Source organism: Phalacrocorax carbo, chromosome 3 (genome assembly GCF_963921805.1).
Source record: "Phalacrocorax carbo chromosome 3, bPhaCar2.1, whole genome shotgun sequence".
Taxonomy (NCBI): domain Eukaryota; kingdom Metazoa; phylum Chordata; class Aves; order Suliformes; family Phalacrocoracidae; genus Phalacrocorax; species Phalacrocorax carbo.
The window spans coordinates 122,830,849-122,848,671 of NC_087515.1; the positions used below are offsets into that span (position 1 = coordinate 122,830,849).

General features: G+C 43.6%; 2 protein-coding genes across 2 annotated transcripts; one reads left to right on the forward strand and one right to left on the reverse strand.

Moving 5' to 3' along the window:
- Positions 1–78: 78 nt before the first annotated feature.
- LOC104045508 (meprin A subunit alpha) lies at positions 79–12,362 on the reverse strand. Its single transcript, XM_064448578.1, has 13 exons — positions 12,316–12,362; positions 12,195–12,219; positions 12,030–12,083; positions 10,402–10,442; positions 10,240–10,315; positions 9,258–9,375; positions 7,671–7,846; positions 7,231–7,452; positions 6,199–6,345; positions 3,200–3,415; positions 2,456–2,929; positions 2,119–2,292; positions 79–122 (listed from the first exon to the last, which is right to left on the reverse strand). Exons 1-13 carry the CDS (start codon positions 12,316–12,318, stop codon positions 79–81), a joined length of 1,770 nt encoding a protein of 589 aa, XP_064304648.1. The 5' UTR covers positions 12,319–12,362.
- A 2,777-nt stretch (positions 12,363–15,139) lies between these two features.
- On the forward strand, positions 15,140–16,093 carry LOC104045509 (taste receptor type 2 member 9). Its single transcript, XM_009505485.2, has one exon. It carries the CDS (start codon positions 15,140–15,142, stop codon positions 16,091–16,093), a length of 954 nt encoding a protein of 317 aa, XP_009503780.2.
- The last annotated feature ends 1,730 nt before the right edge of the window (positions 16,094–17,823 follow it).

Below are 17,823 nucleotides of genomic sequence, written 5' to 3' on the forward strand. Positions count from 1 at the left end.
CGGTTTATTTAGTGAAGCAATATATTTTATCTGTTATGGATGACTGTTTGCACTTGTAGTGACAAGGTTGAGGGCACTTCAGGGATGGACTGGGACTTCAGATGCAATCAAAGGGGTGAGATCTGCAAGAAAAGGCAGTTAAAGTAATTAATTTAATGCATGGAATATATAGTACATTTCTATTGTATGTGTTGGGCTGATTTTCAGGCTGATTCCAGGGGCAAGAAATGAAGCAAAAATAATTCATCCGAATAGCTGTAGAGGCTGCAGCAATACCCAGTGAAGGAGGTGGGAGGGCAACCTGGAAGGGCAGGGAACTGCGGGCACGCATGGAGCTCTTGTCTGTGTCTTTCTCAAGCCCATCAGGAGATCCTGGGATTACTGAGCTGGAGGGAGATTGCGGAAAGAGGGTAGGGGGCTTGGGTCAGAGGTGACCTGAAACAGGGTTGGGAAGTAAGGAGAGAGGGTGGAAAGGCTTGTGGAGAAGTGGGAGGCATGGGGCAGACCCTCAGTGGTTATTCAGAGACAACCTCAAACTTCCATCAGAGGGCAATGCAACACTGCCCCTGAGTTTTTAGGCACCCTGGTATCAAAATGAAAATTCAAATGCAGAGACTTGAACCCTAGAAATGTGACTGTATTAGATTTAATGTCTAGAAATGAAGCTGAACCAGTCTACAACTGGATACTAAATGCAGTCTGCTAACAAGCCTTTCAATAGCTTAACTACAATTTCACCTAGCAACTGCAAATGCTTTTGGGACCACTGGCACCCATATCATACAGCGGAACTGAATTTCCCCCAGTGAATCACTCCCGGTACAAAGCGCTGTCAGGGAAAGCACAAAGAGGCCTCAGCTGCTTTTCTTACTGCTAAAGGGGACTTGGAAACATTGCTGAATGCACTACATAACCTGCAGAAAAGCTGGGTCATTCTGTATGCCAGAAATGTAGACTGCTCTGCATTTCTATTAGCCAGCACACTTCCCTGGTTAAGCAGTCATGGGAAGCAGCTTTCCCACCTTGCGAAAGTTCTTGCCATTTCAAAAATTGCTATATTCTCTGCTGGAATGAAAACAAGAACTTTGTATTTTGTTTTTCATTAAGAGCAGGGAGAAATCATCCCACCAGGAGAGCTCACAGTGGTGATTACAGCCCTCAATTCATGGAGTGAGTCTGGATTATCACAGCATACTCTCAACTGTCCTCTCCTATCGGAGACAAGTCCTCTGACCCCTCTGCTAGAGTCAGATCTGGTTTAACGATTATTTACTTATACAAAGTATTGCCACTTCCCAGGCACTGACATTTTCTGAAGGAAACTCACTTCAGAAGGGTGATAAGATTCATCTCACCTACCATTTGCCATCAGTGATGCATCACTTTGCAGCTGGTGGAGATCAGTGTATCAGAAGAGCAGTTCATCACAACTATAATGGAATGGGATCCACTGCTCCCCAGAGGTACCTGTTGGTCTCAAATGACCAACTGGGGAGTCTAGAAAGTTCATTTTGGACACCTAACATGAGGTAAGGTGAATACAGCCATCTGAGATGTGGCTGCCACAGAGGATGGGCATGCAGTCCCTTTGGCTTGCTCAGAGGGGTGTCTGCCAGGCTGGCCTCTACACCAGACAGCTCTTTTCCTTCTTCTTCCCCTTCCCTGCTGCCTTTGGCAGAAGAGTGGCTGCACACAGCCCTGACAAAAACTGCAACCTCAGGAGAGAAGCTTTGGATGAAAAACTCCTCTGCCAGTTTTTCAAGGTCTTATAAGGACCCTTTCATTTTCAAACCACAATTTTCTTAAGTCAGAAGTGATATAGGGGTGGTGGCAAACAGGAACATGGTTAAGTAGACTGATCTTCAAGAAATGGAAGTATTATCTGTCCTGGAAATCTGCTTTTCAGGGATCAGAGAATCAGGGTCATCCACAGGGTTTCATATTGGATATTAAAAAATCCAGGCACCTGAAATCACTAGACGTTTAAAAACCTTGTTCCTGAAATAGATGACTCTCTAGGTGTTTGCTAATCACCCTCATCTTTTGTGCTTTCCTTACAAACAGAAGAGTATGTACTTGTTTTGTTCCAGTGGGGATTCTGATAATGTAATACTCTACCTTCAAAATCAGCAAAGATGAAAAGGCTGTCATCTTTAATGAATTTTTTCCAGTGCAGCTCCCTGTGGGTCAGGAATGTATTCCAGCCAACACCTGGGCTCACGTAGCAGTTGCAGGAAGAAGAAAAACTTCCAGTGATAGATGGTTTGTCCCATTGCAGGGTGTCATTTCTGCCTGTTGTGCAAAAATATAGAAGTAAGTAGAGCTGATCTCCAGTCAGCCCAGTAGTGTTACTTGCAGAGAAAATCTTGCCCTGTCTCTTGACTTCCAAACACTTTTCTCCAGCTTGAGCAAACCTCTGCATTTCTGTTTTTCTCCCTGGTGCACTCTTACTTACCATATACTAGCTGGTTTGGGTTTGTAGTAAAGCTAAGGCTGAGGGACATCCTGTGGATTACATCAGGGTCTTGATCCAAAACTGACAAGATAACTTGTCTGTGTCCAGCCGGCCATTCAAGAAGGTCATCGTTCGGACTGCTGCAGAGGTGGAATGTAATCCCCATGTAATTCGTGTAGGATGATGTATTTCTTCCATGAGGATACAGCCGTAAAGCAAAGGCATAGCCTTCTGAGCTGTAAAATACTGGGCTTTTGATATGATCACCTTTTGAAGTACTGTTAAGAAGGGATGTGAAGTTTCTGATGTGCCAGATGTTGGTGGGGCAGTTTGTCTCTGTCAGGCTGGTGTCATCAATGGCAATCCCCCCGGCAGACTTGGCTGAATCTCCTCTGATGCCCTGAAACCCATACCGGAATTTGGTTTGGACACTGAAGGGAATGCTGGCCAATTTCCAGTGATGTTCTCCATCAGCTGAAGAAGGAAATAAATATAAGTGAGAATGGAAAGTCCAGGACACAATACCAAATCAATCTGTGTTTTCCTCAAGCACCCTGTGACCTGTTTGTTTGGATGGTGATTGTCTGATGCTTTGCACCTAGCCAATCTAGGAACAGTCCTAAGGAAACTGCCTCTGAGACAAATTCTATTCTCATGGGCACTAATTCTGGTGTTGCTCACGTCAGTGTAGTCTCACATCAAAGTTTGCCAGCACTTCAGATATGAAAACATTCTTTCACTTACGTGTAATAGTGTGCAGCTTTTCCATCCGTCTAACATTTCCAGTTCCATCATCTTTCTTAACCCAGATAACTAGCTTATCCTGTGGACTTCCATTTAATCTGTAGAAAAACTGAAGGCATTTTTCCTTCTTCCTTGGATAAAGGATGCGAGATTCCAGAAGAGCTGACTGACCAGGATGTCCAGTTCTTGTATCTAAGTGCATGAAATATCCTCTACCTGGGAAGGACAAAACAGTGATGTGATAAAAGGTTTTGATCCATTCAGTGATGAAATGCCAGTGCTAAATAAGCTTTAGCGTAGTTTCCACTTGCCTGAGTTAGAAAGTTATTTTCAAAGTAAAAGAAAAAAAATCAATAGAAAAGAATTCTACCTAAATTGTAAATCAATATTAAAATGAAAATGCATTGAAATATGGCTTGCAAACTAGTGTTCAGTTGATTAGATAAGGTACACGTTAGGTTGCATTCTTCAGAAACGAAGTATGAACTGTACCTGTGCCAATCCTGTAAATGTGTGCAAATGTAAGTGGATGCACTCGGGCAGGGATTGAGACTAGGACAGCATTGGAAGGGTCCTGTTAGGTCAAGGCCTTTGGTCTTCTGCTTTGCATAGAAACTGTGCCTTATAAGCCTTCTATCGATAGATCAGACTGTCCTATAAAAGTAGCTGAAGGCATTTTTGCCTTACTTCTGTAATGGGTAAAGAATTTATTAACTGCCAGCCCAATTGCTTTGTATCATCATGCCCTCTCATGCTAATGTGTTTGAAATAACTGTTTCCTTTCTTTCATAGTTAGTCTGCAATTCTGTCTGTGGGCTGGAGTGACGCCTCCTCTGAGTCTTTGCTTTTCCCGGTTGCAGAGGCTGATCACTTGCACCCTCATCATACGCATCAGCCCCATCCTGTATATTCCAATTTTAAATCAGCTCTTGAAGAAACCTGAGCAAGTGCATCAGCTTCACCTAATAGCCTCAAAACATCCCCTTCCTATAGGAAGTGTCTCTCCCAACAGCAAGGATATTTTTAAGCTGCATCACACTGGGGATTTACAAATACCCTGTGACTGCATCAATGGGCTTGCACTTTTCTGTCTGTCTGGGAGCCAACTGATGCAAACAGCAGAGACCATGTAGAGAAGGATGACTCCAGATTGCCACCAGACACCACTCTGAGCTCCACTGCTGCTTCCAGCTGCACGCCTCTCCTTGGATGTGCTCCCATAAGCATTGCTGGCCTTCTGCAGTAAGTTCCAACAAAGCTGCTTATTTTTCAATAACTGCTGATTCATTTGCTCTCAGGGAACTTACAAAGTCTGACTGCTTAGGTTTAAAACATTTTTTTTACCCCCTCCTTGAAGAAGAGCAGTTAGTTGTCTGTCACTGGCCACAAGAGGCAGGAAGCTGCTGTCAGCTCCCAGCCACATGCCCAGTTACACATCCAGAGCCTTTACAGCGTCAGCAAACCACACACCCTGCAAACTGCAAGCAAACAGCTCATCAGACAACAGCCAGACAGACTTGTTCCTCTACAAATAAGAAATTTCTTTCTTTGCCAATGATGGGACCTAAACAACCCTCTTCTTCGTTTTGCTCCCTGCTCGGTGGGTCTTCCAAGTGCTGGCTTTTGCATTGTGCCCTTCACCAGGCGTACATCTGCCCTCTCGAACCCCACATGTGATGAGAACAGGAGCATCCCCTCGCCCTGCCTGCTACATGCCTGCTCTCCTCACTGACTGCAAATTTGGTATAACCTCAGGATCTCTAAACTGTAACCAAACACAGCATTAGGCAACAAATACAATCTGTTACTGCCAAAAGCCATCTCTTGCTCTCTCCTCCCTGGGAACAAGTTCCAGAGAAATGGCTTTCTTTTCTATTCAGTATTTTTTGCCCTCTCCTGCACTGTGTGACACTTTTGTGACTAACTACCACCTGTGTTTGGGAAGCAGACATGCCTAACAGTGACCACTTGTACACAGACCAGATGCGTTTCTTCTGACTTTCAAAAGAAACATTTTTGCTAGAGGACTTTTGGACCATTTACATAATATTCCTCTGCCGTATTTAATTTTCTTCCCACTGCCTTTGAAAACAACAGATCCTACTCAATTCCTGTGTCCTGGCAGCAATCGAAATACTACAGAACTCAGTTTGCTCATTTACGTTCAATATATGTTCAAATTGGTGCAGTCAGAGCCATATACTCAATCAAAAGGACCCCATCCAACACTCTCCTTGGAAGAGGGGAAATCACTGCTGGTTTGCTTCTCATATAATCCTTCAGCCTCCCTGTGTGGTGCGTCTCAAACAAACTTTGAATTAGCAGCAGCTACACCCTCCTGATACGGCTCTGTACCATGCAGCATACCCCTCCCTCGAAGAAGTCTTCTGAGGGTGGTTTCCTCCTGCTCTGTGACACATTGCTGAAGCTCAGCTTCCTATTTTGATGATCCTGGATTGGTTTCAATGTCAGAATTTGCCTACAAACAAGATTTGTGCATTGTGATATTTGCTTATGCATGGTACTTCTGTGGGGATGCCTCAAGTGAACTCATGTAAAAAGGGAAAGCGCCTTTCAGCTTCAGTTTTAAAAAAAACCTAGAAAATGTCTCAAAATACTGTAACATATGCATAAAAGGAGGAGAGTCTGACATGACTCAATTCTGTGGAATTTAATCAAAGTCAGTTGTGGCGATCTGGTGGAGCTCCCTTCATTTTAGTGGAGCTATCACCAATTTACAGCACCTGAGTCTCAAACTTCCATTTCTTTATGAGATATTACAATGTAGGGAGGAGATTTAAAGAAGGGTTAACATTTCAAATTAAAATTATTAGCCTTTCTAGCTGAAAATTCAAGAGTCATGTTTAGCATCAGGTATACTGTGATCAACATTAATAGAAGGGTGTTCCAAATGACTTATTTATCTCTGCATATCTTCATTCTCATGTCTCATAAAAGCATGGTAAAGCCTAATGACCATCTAAAACTACAAGTGTTACCTGCACAGTTTCCCACCAAAGTATGGTCTTCATCTCCTGGTTTGGCCAATGTGTGCTCCCAGTTAGCACCATCTTGTCCCCTTTGCACCATCCCACAGATATTGATGTATTCAAAGGAGCACTGGTCCAGGAGGGTGAGGCTCGAAGCTGCCGGGAATAGAGTAACATATTTTATCATGTCCATTAATATCAAATAAGGTTCTCACTGTTAACCCCATTCTGAAGTGTTTACATACAGCACTTAACATCAAGAAATATGTTCTTAATACAACTTAAGACTACACACTTTCACATCTATGTCTCTGTTACCACACATACATGACGTTTCCTCCTGAAAGAAACACATTATCTCTTTCTCCCACTCTTGTCTGAACATTTCCTTGCAGGAACCAGCTCAGCCCCTACATGAGTTTTCCCTTTCAGACCTCCATCATTTTCTCTAAGCCTGCCTGGAACAGGCTCTGTGGCCCTTTTCCCTCTTCAGGGTGTAAATCAGATGTACTTCTGCTGAGCCTAGTGGAAATATTCAGGTAAATATTAACACAGTGTGTGAGTACCGCACAGCATGTGCAGTGTTTACTTTCACAGCTTTGCCAGTGGAGCTGGAAAGCACAGTTCTCACTGTTCATGCTCTGGACCCCAATTGTCTTATCAAACATCGCACAGGCAGAAAAAGGAACTTGAAATAGTCTGATTTCCAAGACCCCAATTCCAGACTACTGTTACTAGAAGATTTTATCAGCATGATCATCATCATCCATGAAGGAAACTGTAACTATTATAAGTAATACTACAGGAAAGTCTGTGTGAATGAAAGGTGTTAGACCCTTGATTCACTCCAATAGTATTCTATAAAGAAATGGGGATCTAGCCACCATGGATCTTGCTGTCGCATAAGAACTATAGTTTCTTTTAGCATTGCGAGAGAATGCCAAGGGTAAAGTGTTCCTGCTTTTCTCATATGACTCCATCCACATTACCATGAAGCTTGAGTAAGGATTTTCAGATACGTATGTGAGAAGAAGGACTTACTGCAGTTGTACATGTGATTCAACCTGAGTAAGTCAATCCTGCTTAAATCCAACCTCTGCCCAATGATCTCATTAAATTCAGGAATTTTTGTTGTAATAGAAGGAACGTTGCTATGGATGTTGAAAGAATATGGTCCATAGTGCAGGACTGACTCATAATCATATGGGGTATTGAGGTCATCAAGGAAAGTGTCATCGTATTTGTCAAAGGCATATGCAAAACCTAGACAAAAACATACGTGATTAGGCAAGACCAGAAATAAAACTTAGCACATAACGTCTTTTCAAAATAACTCAATAATTCAAAAATAATTCAAAATAATTGGACTAAATAATTGTCCAATTGTCAACATGTAGGCAACTATTCTCAACCAGACATGTTTTAGCACTGTAAAAACAGGGATATGCATCTACAGACAATTGTCAACCATTTCACTCTACCTTCAACAATTTCATCCCACCATATCTGAACATAGTCGTCGCGATCCGTCCTGGATTGCTCATGGTAAAATCCCAGGGCATGCAGGAGCTCATGTTCCACTATGGCTTTGTAGTCACACCTCTCTCCTATAGACACTGTCTGGCCACTCTGAAGGTCCCCTACATGGGACCAGCACCTGTAGGGCAAAGACTCAGGTGTTTCACCCATTTTGCATAATACCGTCTATGATTTGTATCTACATATTAATCCAACTGCAAGACCAAGGTAAAAGTAAAAAATAATATCTTTTAGAATTTCCCACCTGAGTTTTGCAGTCTTGCCAAGACTGCAGAATTACAATGCCAGCCAGAATAGAGAGCAATGTATACCTTCAGCATCCTGCCACAGCCTGGCAATGAGTCCCTGTCCCAGATGTGATTGGCCTTCTTGTTTCATTTTGCCCTCCCTGCAGGGCAATGCATGCATGCTCTTCAGCTGGCTGCAGTTCTTGTAAAGGAGGTGGTGATGGCAAGCGTTACTGCTCTTCAACTCTGGGTAGCCCCAGCTCAACCAGTATAGGAAGGGGAGTAGCAGAAGATGAGCAGTACAGGGAAGTACAGCAGGTCCCTTATAACCTCATACACTGTATTGGCTGTTTTTTATGTATTTGTTTACCAAAGTGGCTAAATAAGTGGCCCAATTTTCAAAGGTACTGAGAAGCCTCCAGCGGACTCAGGTTGCATTGGCTTCCCTGGTTTAGTTCCTAAATACCAATTTAAATCCTAACTTTTCATGTTGATTCAGAAATAGTCATCACTGTGTGTTTAAAAACATAAAAAAACCTGTCCAAAAATGCAGTGCAGCAGTCTCCCCACACCCAAGCATGGATCTACACTCGATTCCTAGGCACAGACGCTAGCTGGTGTCATCAGCTTCCTGACAGTCCTTCCAAGAAAGTGGGGAGGCTCCTGACCTAACTTGAGACAGTCACAGAGTTGGCATCTGCCACTGCGTTAGCTTCCCTGGCACCTTTACAGTCCCTGGATAGCAACGGGCATTTGGGATGTGAGTCACTAAACCTATTTTAGACTTCTATTTTAGGTGAGACCGTTTGTGGCCTGGAAGAGTCACCACCTCCCCACTGACTGCAAAGGCAACCCGCAGTGACCTGCACAGCAGAAGAGGTTGTTGGCTTCAACGCTTGGTCAGGTAAACCCAACCCTGCATCTGAAAGCAAGGAGGAAGCTACATGCTAATGCCAACACACTAGTGACATACCCTGCCCCTAACCACATCAGGAGGAAGTTATTTGGTTGTTTGCCCTGAAAGAGCGCCAAGAAAGGGATTAATTTCAGTAGCTAGGATGCAAATGGAAATAAAATAATGTTTTCTTACATTAAAAGAACAGCAAATGCAGATAATGCCTTTGGTTAGTCTGTTTGTATTGGTTTTATCTCCAGTGTAATACAAATAAGCTCTGGGACAGAAATGTGGCTCAAGTATTTATGTCCTTTGTACAAGCAAGAATGAAAATAAATGCCTCCTGAGTTGGAAAAGCTATCATGTCAAACAAGGTGGTACAAAACAAAGTATTAATACAAAATTACCCATCCAGCTTCTCAAATTTCAGGTAAGTCTGTTCCCCTTCGTAGGGCTTGAAATCAACACACGACTTCAGCCTGAACATATCAAACGCCTGCAGGATAACACCTTTAGCATTCAGATCTGAAACACACAGCAGAGGACAACAACAGCAGTTGTCTGCTTTTATGATATTATAAACATCTATAATTCTAGATAGAAAATATGAACAAGCATGTATTAAAAATATCAACATGTATAAAAAATATCTACTTGGATCATAGAGCCGGAGGCTGTTAGCAGAATTCCCGGACTGGAGCAATTTTGGCAGAGGCCATAGGGAGAGATAGTATCTTTTATTAGATAAACTGATAGTGCTGAAACAAACAAGCAGACTTTTGGACATCCAGGGCATTGCTCAGGTTTTGCTGGGTAATTTTATTGCATGTTATTATATAGTTTCAAGTATTGTAAACTTTGAGCTCAGGGCTAGTAAACACAGGAAAGACCCATAGTATTTTAACACTGATTTACTATTAGTTTTTACACTTAAATTGTTCAAAATTTAAAATAGTGACTAAAATCAGATGAAAAGAAGAAGGGAGAATGCTGTGAACATTTTTACTTATAAAATATCTGCATTTCCTTTCTGCCTGTACTGAGCTGGGACTGTTAAGGAGAGATAAGGCAGGAAGGGTGCAGTAGATCAACATGCATACTCTTGAGATTAGGATTTCCTGACTTCCTGAGCTAGACATCTCAGCCAGAAACACTAGTATTAGTTAAATTGGCTGCTCATCAGCATCCAGCTGGTCACCATGGCTCTCACATTTAAAACGACGTGTGCAGGGGCAGAGCTGGATCGCTCTGTCTGGCCAGCAGTGACAAGGGCGTTAATGCAACATAACTCAATAACAAATGAAACAAAAGCAACCCGGAGAGATGGACAAAAACAGAGTAGATCTAATGCCAGTAAGACAGTGCTACCATAATAAAATGTCTTATTACCCAGGCTGTCAGCTAGGATATAGGGGATGGGAAATTTCCATCTGTAGGAGCTGTTTCTCAGAGCGTTCCTCTCCAGCTGTTAAGGAGATCAACATGCTTGTGTTAACATTTTAAACCCAATCTACACTCCTGCTGATGTTGGTTTAGGTCAGCAGCACATACCGGTAAGATAATATCACCTTCAAAAAGCTTCCTTCCCATTTCTGAAATGAGATAAACAACCATTTAGGCCAGAGTAAGACATCAAGAACTACAATATGTGTTTTTCTCAAAGACCGCACAATCAATCAGGATGCCTCAGCAACCAACCCATCTCGCTTTAAACAGCAACTGCCAGAAACAAGCAAACAAATAACCATTGCCACACCGCAGCATGCCAGTCCTCAGTCTGCAGCAAAGGAGGACTTGGGGTTGAATGAAGATGTCCATACGATTTCATGACAGCTGCCCAGAGATTTTGTTATTTTTTCCCAGGCTTGTATCCTGAAACAACTGTGGATTTCCAAACATTGTAATTGAAATATAGGTGGAATGGATTTGTCCCAAAGTTAGGCATCCACCTTTCCAAATACCTGAGCCTGAACCAAGCTCAGACGGAAAGAATGAAATCTATGTGCTGTGTGTCTCAGATCCCGTTACAGCTGTGTGTCCATCCAGTTGCCTAAACATAGGTGTCTGGTGCCTTTTGAGATGCACAAGGGTATCCAAAATACCTACCTGGGCTGGTAGATACAAAGTTTGGGAGAATCGTTCCCCTTCTAAAGTGGTGCTGGAGGAGATGTATTTGAACTGGCAACAGACACCCGTGTTCTAAGCAGCTGATACACACCTTCCACGCTTTAAAAACACATCATTTGAGGCTCTTATTTTATAAGCTTTTTTTTTTAAGGTGCCAAATTCCCTATGCAGAGCTGAGTCCAGACCCCAGCCACTGTATGGTCCTGCTAGTGTAACATTCTCATTTAGTGCTATTATATAGGCACAATCCCATCACAGACAGTCCATCTTCTGACCTTTGTTATAGAAACAACTTATATTCTTCTCACATATATATGGAGAGAAGGAAAAAAAACCACAAAAACTAGCACCACATTTTCTGTTCTGTCAGCAAAACCAGAGGAAACCTACACCAGAGCATAAATCAGATAACAGGCAATGCCAGGAAATGAAAACTCTCTCAAGGCAATGCCTTGAAACCCTGGGGTAGGGATGAAGGTACTTAAGCTTCATATCTTGGTCATAGGTCATTTTAAACCAACCAAGCCACTTAAGATAAATGCACATCAAGAAAGCAGAAGTTGAATTAGAGCCACAGCCAAGGTTTCTCCAGGAGCTGTGTTGCAAAAGAGTGCAGAGGAGAGGGATGCAGGCTCAGTCCAGGCGTTGCTAGGCCTTCCCCAGGAGCCATTGCATGTGGTGCCAAATTTAAAATTAAGATCCTGGGCTTCCTACAAAATTATCCTTGTGGAAATTTCCTGGCCTTTCCATCTCCCTTTCCCAACACCAACCTTTTATGGACCTTTATGTCCTCTGCCCTGTGCCCTGCTCCTGCCCTTCCATTTTCTCTGACTGCTACCAGACTCCAAAGCAGAGGCCTTCTCCCTTCTCTCCAGAAGTATCTGGGGTTCATCGCATATTTTTAACTGCCCTGCAATACTCACTGTATCCATGATACATTTGGGATTTTTCTCACCATGGTGCCATCACATCTGCCAGACTTGTGGTCACCAAAGGCTAGCTCAGATCTCTGTAATAGTTCAACACTCTGCTTGCTTACTGTCCTGGCTTACCTGAGTTTATTTCTGGAATGTCCTTTCTCAGCTGTCCTCCATCAACATCATCAACTATCAAAAGAAATAATACACCTAAGTTAGTGACTAAATGATATGAGTTCATATAATTCCCCATTTGATGACTGATAGTCTTCCACTAACATAAAAGTGTTGCATCCTTACCTCTGTCTTCAACAGCATTTTGGATCTGAAACATAGAAAGTACAGTTTCAAAATCAGAGACAAATGAAATTACACCTCACCCCAATCCCAAGCCAGAAAATGGAGGAGCCGGTGGGAATACCATAAAGGCATAGGAGCAGGTAACCAGCACTGTGAAACAACATATCCTCCAGGAATCCATTTGAGAAGATCAGCTGGTGCTACCTGACAGTGTAGATATAGTCTTGCAAGTGAATAGCCTTCAGAAGTACTGATAAGCACAAGCCATCAAAAAAGTTGAACTTTAACAGGCAGAGCAAATTTTAATCTTACTAGATGTATACATAAGTCAACCTGATAAGGAATTTGTCTCCCCATTTTATAACTGCTCTTAGCATATTGGCCATTGTAGCAATCAGGAGCTATTGAGCTATTTAATATTTCTGTGACTTCTTCAGAGATAATCTCACTTTTTTTTCTGCTTTCATGGCCCCATCCTGACATGAGATCAACAAAGCTGCTGAGTATGAAAATAACATCCTTTTCAAAAGAAGCGGCTTATAGCCTTCAACCTGAATAAATCACTTTAAGAGAAGGGTTGCATGGTGGTTTTGTGTATTTGGAAACACCTTGGCAGATGCAAACAAACTTTTGTTTTCATCTGATTCTATGAGTAAAGCATAATTTTTAATATAAAAATAGCATTATTTTGTAATCAACAGAATGCCAGCCATCAACTTCCAAGCAAAATGTCTTGGCTTGGGTTTCCTCAGGAGATCTTGAAGACTTTGTCTCTCAGAGTAGGAGTACAGCAAGAGGTCCTGGCTTGGTCCCGCTCATGTGCCTACAAAGTCATGTGCTCCCAGTGTTTTGCATTGGAATCCCACCCAGAGCTTTCCCTGCAGACACAAGTCATGTGGGTCAGGGTGAAGCAGGGCAGGAGAAAGGCCCCTTGGTGAGAAGGGAAGAGCAGGGCTGAGCTTTGCTTCCGATGGTTCAGAGGTTTTCTTCTTCTGGCAACCACATGAAGGTGTTTTGCACGCTTCTGCATCTCTTTTGCTCCCACACACTTCCTGCACCTCCTCCTCCCACCTTCACACCGCTGCTGCTACCTTTGCTTCCCCTTTGCTCACTTGCCTAGCATCGTGCTGCACCCCCATCCTTCAGGGGAAGGACAGTCCCGATCTGGCTGTGGAGGTGGGAACAGGAGATATTCAGCAGGGAGATCCCTGGCCGTGCTTTTCAGCCTGCAGCAGTCTTTCCTCACAGGCTGTGAGACCCCAGGTGTTGGGTGCTGCAAGAAATAGGAGGGTTGTTATGGGACAGAGAGGGGGCAGTTGCACCAGATTGGGGGAGGGCGGGGGGGAAGGACTGGCCATCTTGAGACCGTGGGGTCTCTACAGGTTGCACCGTCAGTACCGCTACTTGCATGGGGCATCTGCCTGGCCAATCCCATCAGTCCAGTGGGATTGGAGATGGGAGTGAGGTACCAGCAAGTGCAAAGAAGGAGTTAATCCACATGCCTCATCAGCACCTTTCCCCCAGAGGCACAATCACAAACAATCCCATAAAACCGGGGCCACAAGAGAGGAAACAAACTGCATTCACCGAAAGGCATCCACCAGCTCCCAGCCCACTTGTCACAGGACCAGCAGAATGGGGGCTGCAGGAAGAGAAACTGCCAAATCAGCCTCCTGAAACGCAACTTGCAGGGGAAGAAAATCTACTAGTGGTCAGCCCTGACTCACGGACTCCAGGGCATAGACCAAAAAGAAAAGGAACGGATTTGCCTCCTTGCCACTCAGTCCGTAAAACTTCCACCCTCTTTAGACGTGAAGGCAAGGACAAATGAGATAGAGAGCAAGGTGCTGTTTAGTCCTCAGCAAAAAAATGCAAATAGAAGCATGTGATAATAACATTCAAAGAGCAGTGCTTGCATTTATACACCCCAGAAAACAAGTGCATCATTCTGAAGACAGAAAACGCTGGTGGTTTATTTCTTGTAGCTATAGAGCTATTCACTGTGATTTAAATTTTTCCTGATTACACACCACAGCATCAGCCAAGATCTAGTTGGTAACTGTGGTCCCGATGTGCAAAGGCCAGTGTGCAAGGTCCTGTACAAACCTGAATTCTATAGGCAGCCCATGCCCTACAGAGCTTAACACACCTTGTCTGTTAAAAAAAACCCACAGTTTTCAGGACTTAAAGTCATTTGGAAGCCTGAAGGTATTTCAGTGTGGCAGGAACCCAGCATGGTTCCATCCCTAAATCTCTTCACATTGCTACCTAGAGTTTTGAACCCTGGTAGAGGGACTTGTACTTATTTTTGCCCTTTTCTTTTCTATGCTTCAACTTAAACCTTTAAAAGAAAGTCCTGCTTTCCCTTCAATGCCCTCCCCGACCATGTGGTTCTTCACTTACAATTAAGGCATTACCATTGGGAAATCTAACATGGATTTTGGTGCCATGGAGGATCAAAAAGAACTCCAGTTTCCGGCACCTTGGTTGAGTTTTGCAGCCCCTGGGCTCCTGGACGAAAGAGCACAGTGACTTCCCTGACTGTGCTTTCCTGAGCACACCCCTCTGCGTGAGCATCATAGGTGACAGGGGCAGAAAAACCCAGATCGTGAATCCTGACAGTGATCAAACATGGGACAGTCACTAAATCACAACATTGTCCACTGCAGAAAAACATCTACATTGTTTGTGTCACCCAGCACAGCTCTTCTGAACCGAAATTCAAATATTGAAGACTGACACTGATACCAGGTAAGGGAATACCCAGCACATTTACATTCCTGCACCTGCCCTGCTCTGAATAGGAGCAGCACCAATCCCCACCATCAGCACCTCTATAAAGCTCCTGCTTCCATACAAGACACTCAGGAAACAGCAGCTGCTAACCTGCATTAAGCATTGGTACAACAACCTACTTTTCAGCACATCACTACCCACCTTGGAGGATGGAAGCTTGTTACTCTCGAGACAAATTTAATGCCACTTCATACGATGTCATGGCTATGGTCATCATCACAATTCAGGCATTTGCTGGCATGTGGATAAACACTTTCATTGTTTCTGTGCTTTGTATCACTTGGGTCAAAAGGAAAAGCTTTAACTCCAATGAGAAGATCTTGCTGTTGCTGGGATGCTCCAGGTTTTGGTATTTGTGCATCACATGGGTATATTTCTTCCTTTCAACAATTTATCCCTGGTGCTTTTACGTTCAACCCATACCCCAACTATTTGCAGCCATTCAAAGCTTTTTAAATTCTTCCAACTTGTGGGTTTCTGCCTGTCTTTGTGTGTTTTATTGTATAAAAATTGGAAATTTCAAGCACATCTTCTTCATCTACCTGAAAGTAAAAGTTGACAGGATCGTGCCATGGCTGTTGTTGGGTTCAGTGCTTTTATCCCTGGCCATCTGCATCCTTGTCTACAAGATCAGTGATGAAGTGCACTGTAACAACCTCAATTCCACCACCCTAGGAAATTTCTGGAAACTGAATGTCAGAGTGAATAAACATTTTTTCCCTATTCTTTTTATCAGTGGCTTTGGATTTGCCACGGCATTCACAGCAGTAATGTTTTCTGCCCTGCCTCTCCTCCTTTCTCTCTGGAGACACAAACGCAAGATGCAGACAAATTCAGTGAATAACCTCAGCATGGATGCCCACATCAAAGCCATGAAATCTATTCTGTCCTTCTTCCTCATTTACAGCATTAACTTTACGTGTTTGGTCTTGACACTGATTTATTCCACGAAGAAGGAAAATCCTGTGATGCTTCTCATTTTAGTATTTCAGTATGTTTTTCCGGCTGTTCATTCCCTTATTCTGATTTTCAGCAATCCCAAACTGAAAAAGACACTGCTAAGGACTCTGTCCTGTGTGAAGTGCAAGGTTTGCATGAGGTAGGAACTGTAATAGAAGCCGGAGCCCATTAAAAGTGTTGATATTTTTATTATAAAACCCAAGTAATTTAATCTCTAATGTAACTCCAGCCAGTGTAGAAGATTCAGACGTTCTATCTTCACCATCTAAGTTAAGAAAACAACTAAAATTCTTTGAAGTAAATTATTATGAGTTAAATTATTATTATAAATTGATTTAGGTAATTTTTGAGTTAAATTATTGTCAGTAACAAAGCAATTTAGACCTTGTATATGGGCTAGCTGCAAAAGGGGACTAATAATACTGCAAACCTAAAAATGTTTTGGTATTGTCTGATTGAAACTACTTAACTAAACAACATGTTTAGATCTATTTTGTTTTACATTTATTTCTGCTGTGGCTGTGTACTTTGTAATATTATGAGTTGTATCACTATCTTGCATTGGTTTATAACTTATGTGTGAATATGTTAATCACTATCATTCTCCAGAGGTCATTACCGACCTATAAACAGCAGCGCAGAAATGGCCTCGGGGTGGACAAGTGGGGTGGAGACCCCACTTCCCACGCCAGCCTTATGTGCCCTCTCTCTGCCCCGCTTCATGAAAAAGCATGATTTCCCCAGCTCTGTGCAACTGCTCTCCTGGACTGCTTTTACTTTTTTTATGAGCTCTGCTTTTACCAATGGACTCTGGCTCTGTAAACCTCCGAGGAAGGTAGTTTTAGTGCAAAATACAGTGTAGAATAAAGTCATGCTTTCATCTCGCACCAACCCATGGGCAGATGTACAGGGTGTTCGTAGCAGGTGCTGGCATCTGGGGGGTCCGGGGGGATCTCTGTGAGGCAAGGTCAAGGCTGCCCTGTGCCTGGGAAAGCCAGTTCCAGACAGCTCCAGTGGGCCCACTGCAGGACACAGCTCAGCCCATCAGTGATGCTGGTGGCACCTCTGGGAAAAGATGTTTAAGAAAGGAAAAAAACACTGCTGGCAGTGAGGAGTAAGGAAAATTGTGAGGAACATCCTGCAGCAAACAGGGTCAGAGAAGGAAGGGGAGGAGGTGTTCCAGGTGCCAGAGCAGGTATCCACCTCCAGCCCATGAAGAACCCCATCCCCAAACACATAGATGTCCCCTGAAGGACTGCAGTCCATGGGAGGGACCCACGCTGGAGGAGGGGAGGAGCATAAGGAGGATGGAGTGGAAGAGACAACATGTATTGTTATGGTTTAACCCCAGCCAGCAACTAAGCACCACGCAGCCACTCGCTCACTTCCCTGCGGTGAGATGGGGGAGAGAATCAGAAGAGCAGAAGTGAGAAAACTCATGGTTTTAGATAAAGAGAGTTTAACAGGTAAAGCAAAAGCTGCGCGTGCAAGCAAAGCAGAACAAGGAAATAATTCACCCCTCCCCATGGGCAGGCAGGTGTTCAGCCACCTCCAGGAGAGCAGGGCTCCATCACATGTAACAGTGACTTAGGAAGACAAATGCCATCCCTCTGAATGTCCCCCACCTTCCTTCTTCTTCCTCCAGCTTTGTATGATGAGCATGACGTCATATGCTATGGAATATCCCTTGGGTCAGTTGGGGTCAGCTGTCCCAGCTGTGTCCCCTCCCAGCTCCTTGTGCACCCCCAGCCGCTCGCTGGTGGGGTGGGGTGAGGGGCAGAAAAGGCCTTGACTCTGTGCAATCACTGCTCAGCAGTAATTAAAACATCTCTGTATTATCAGCACTGTTTCCAGCACAAATCCAAAACACAGC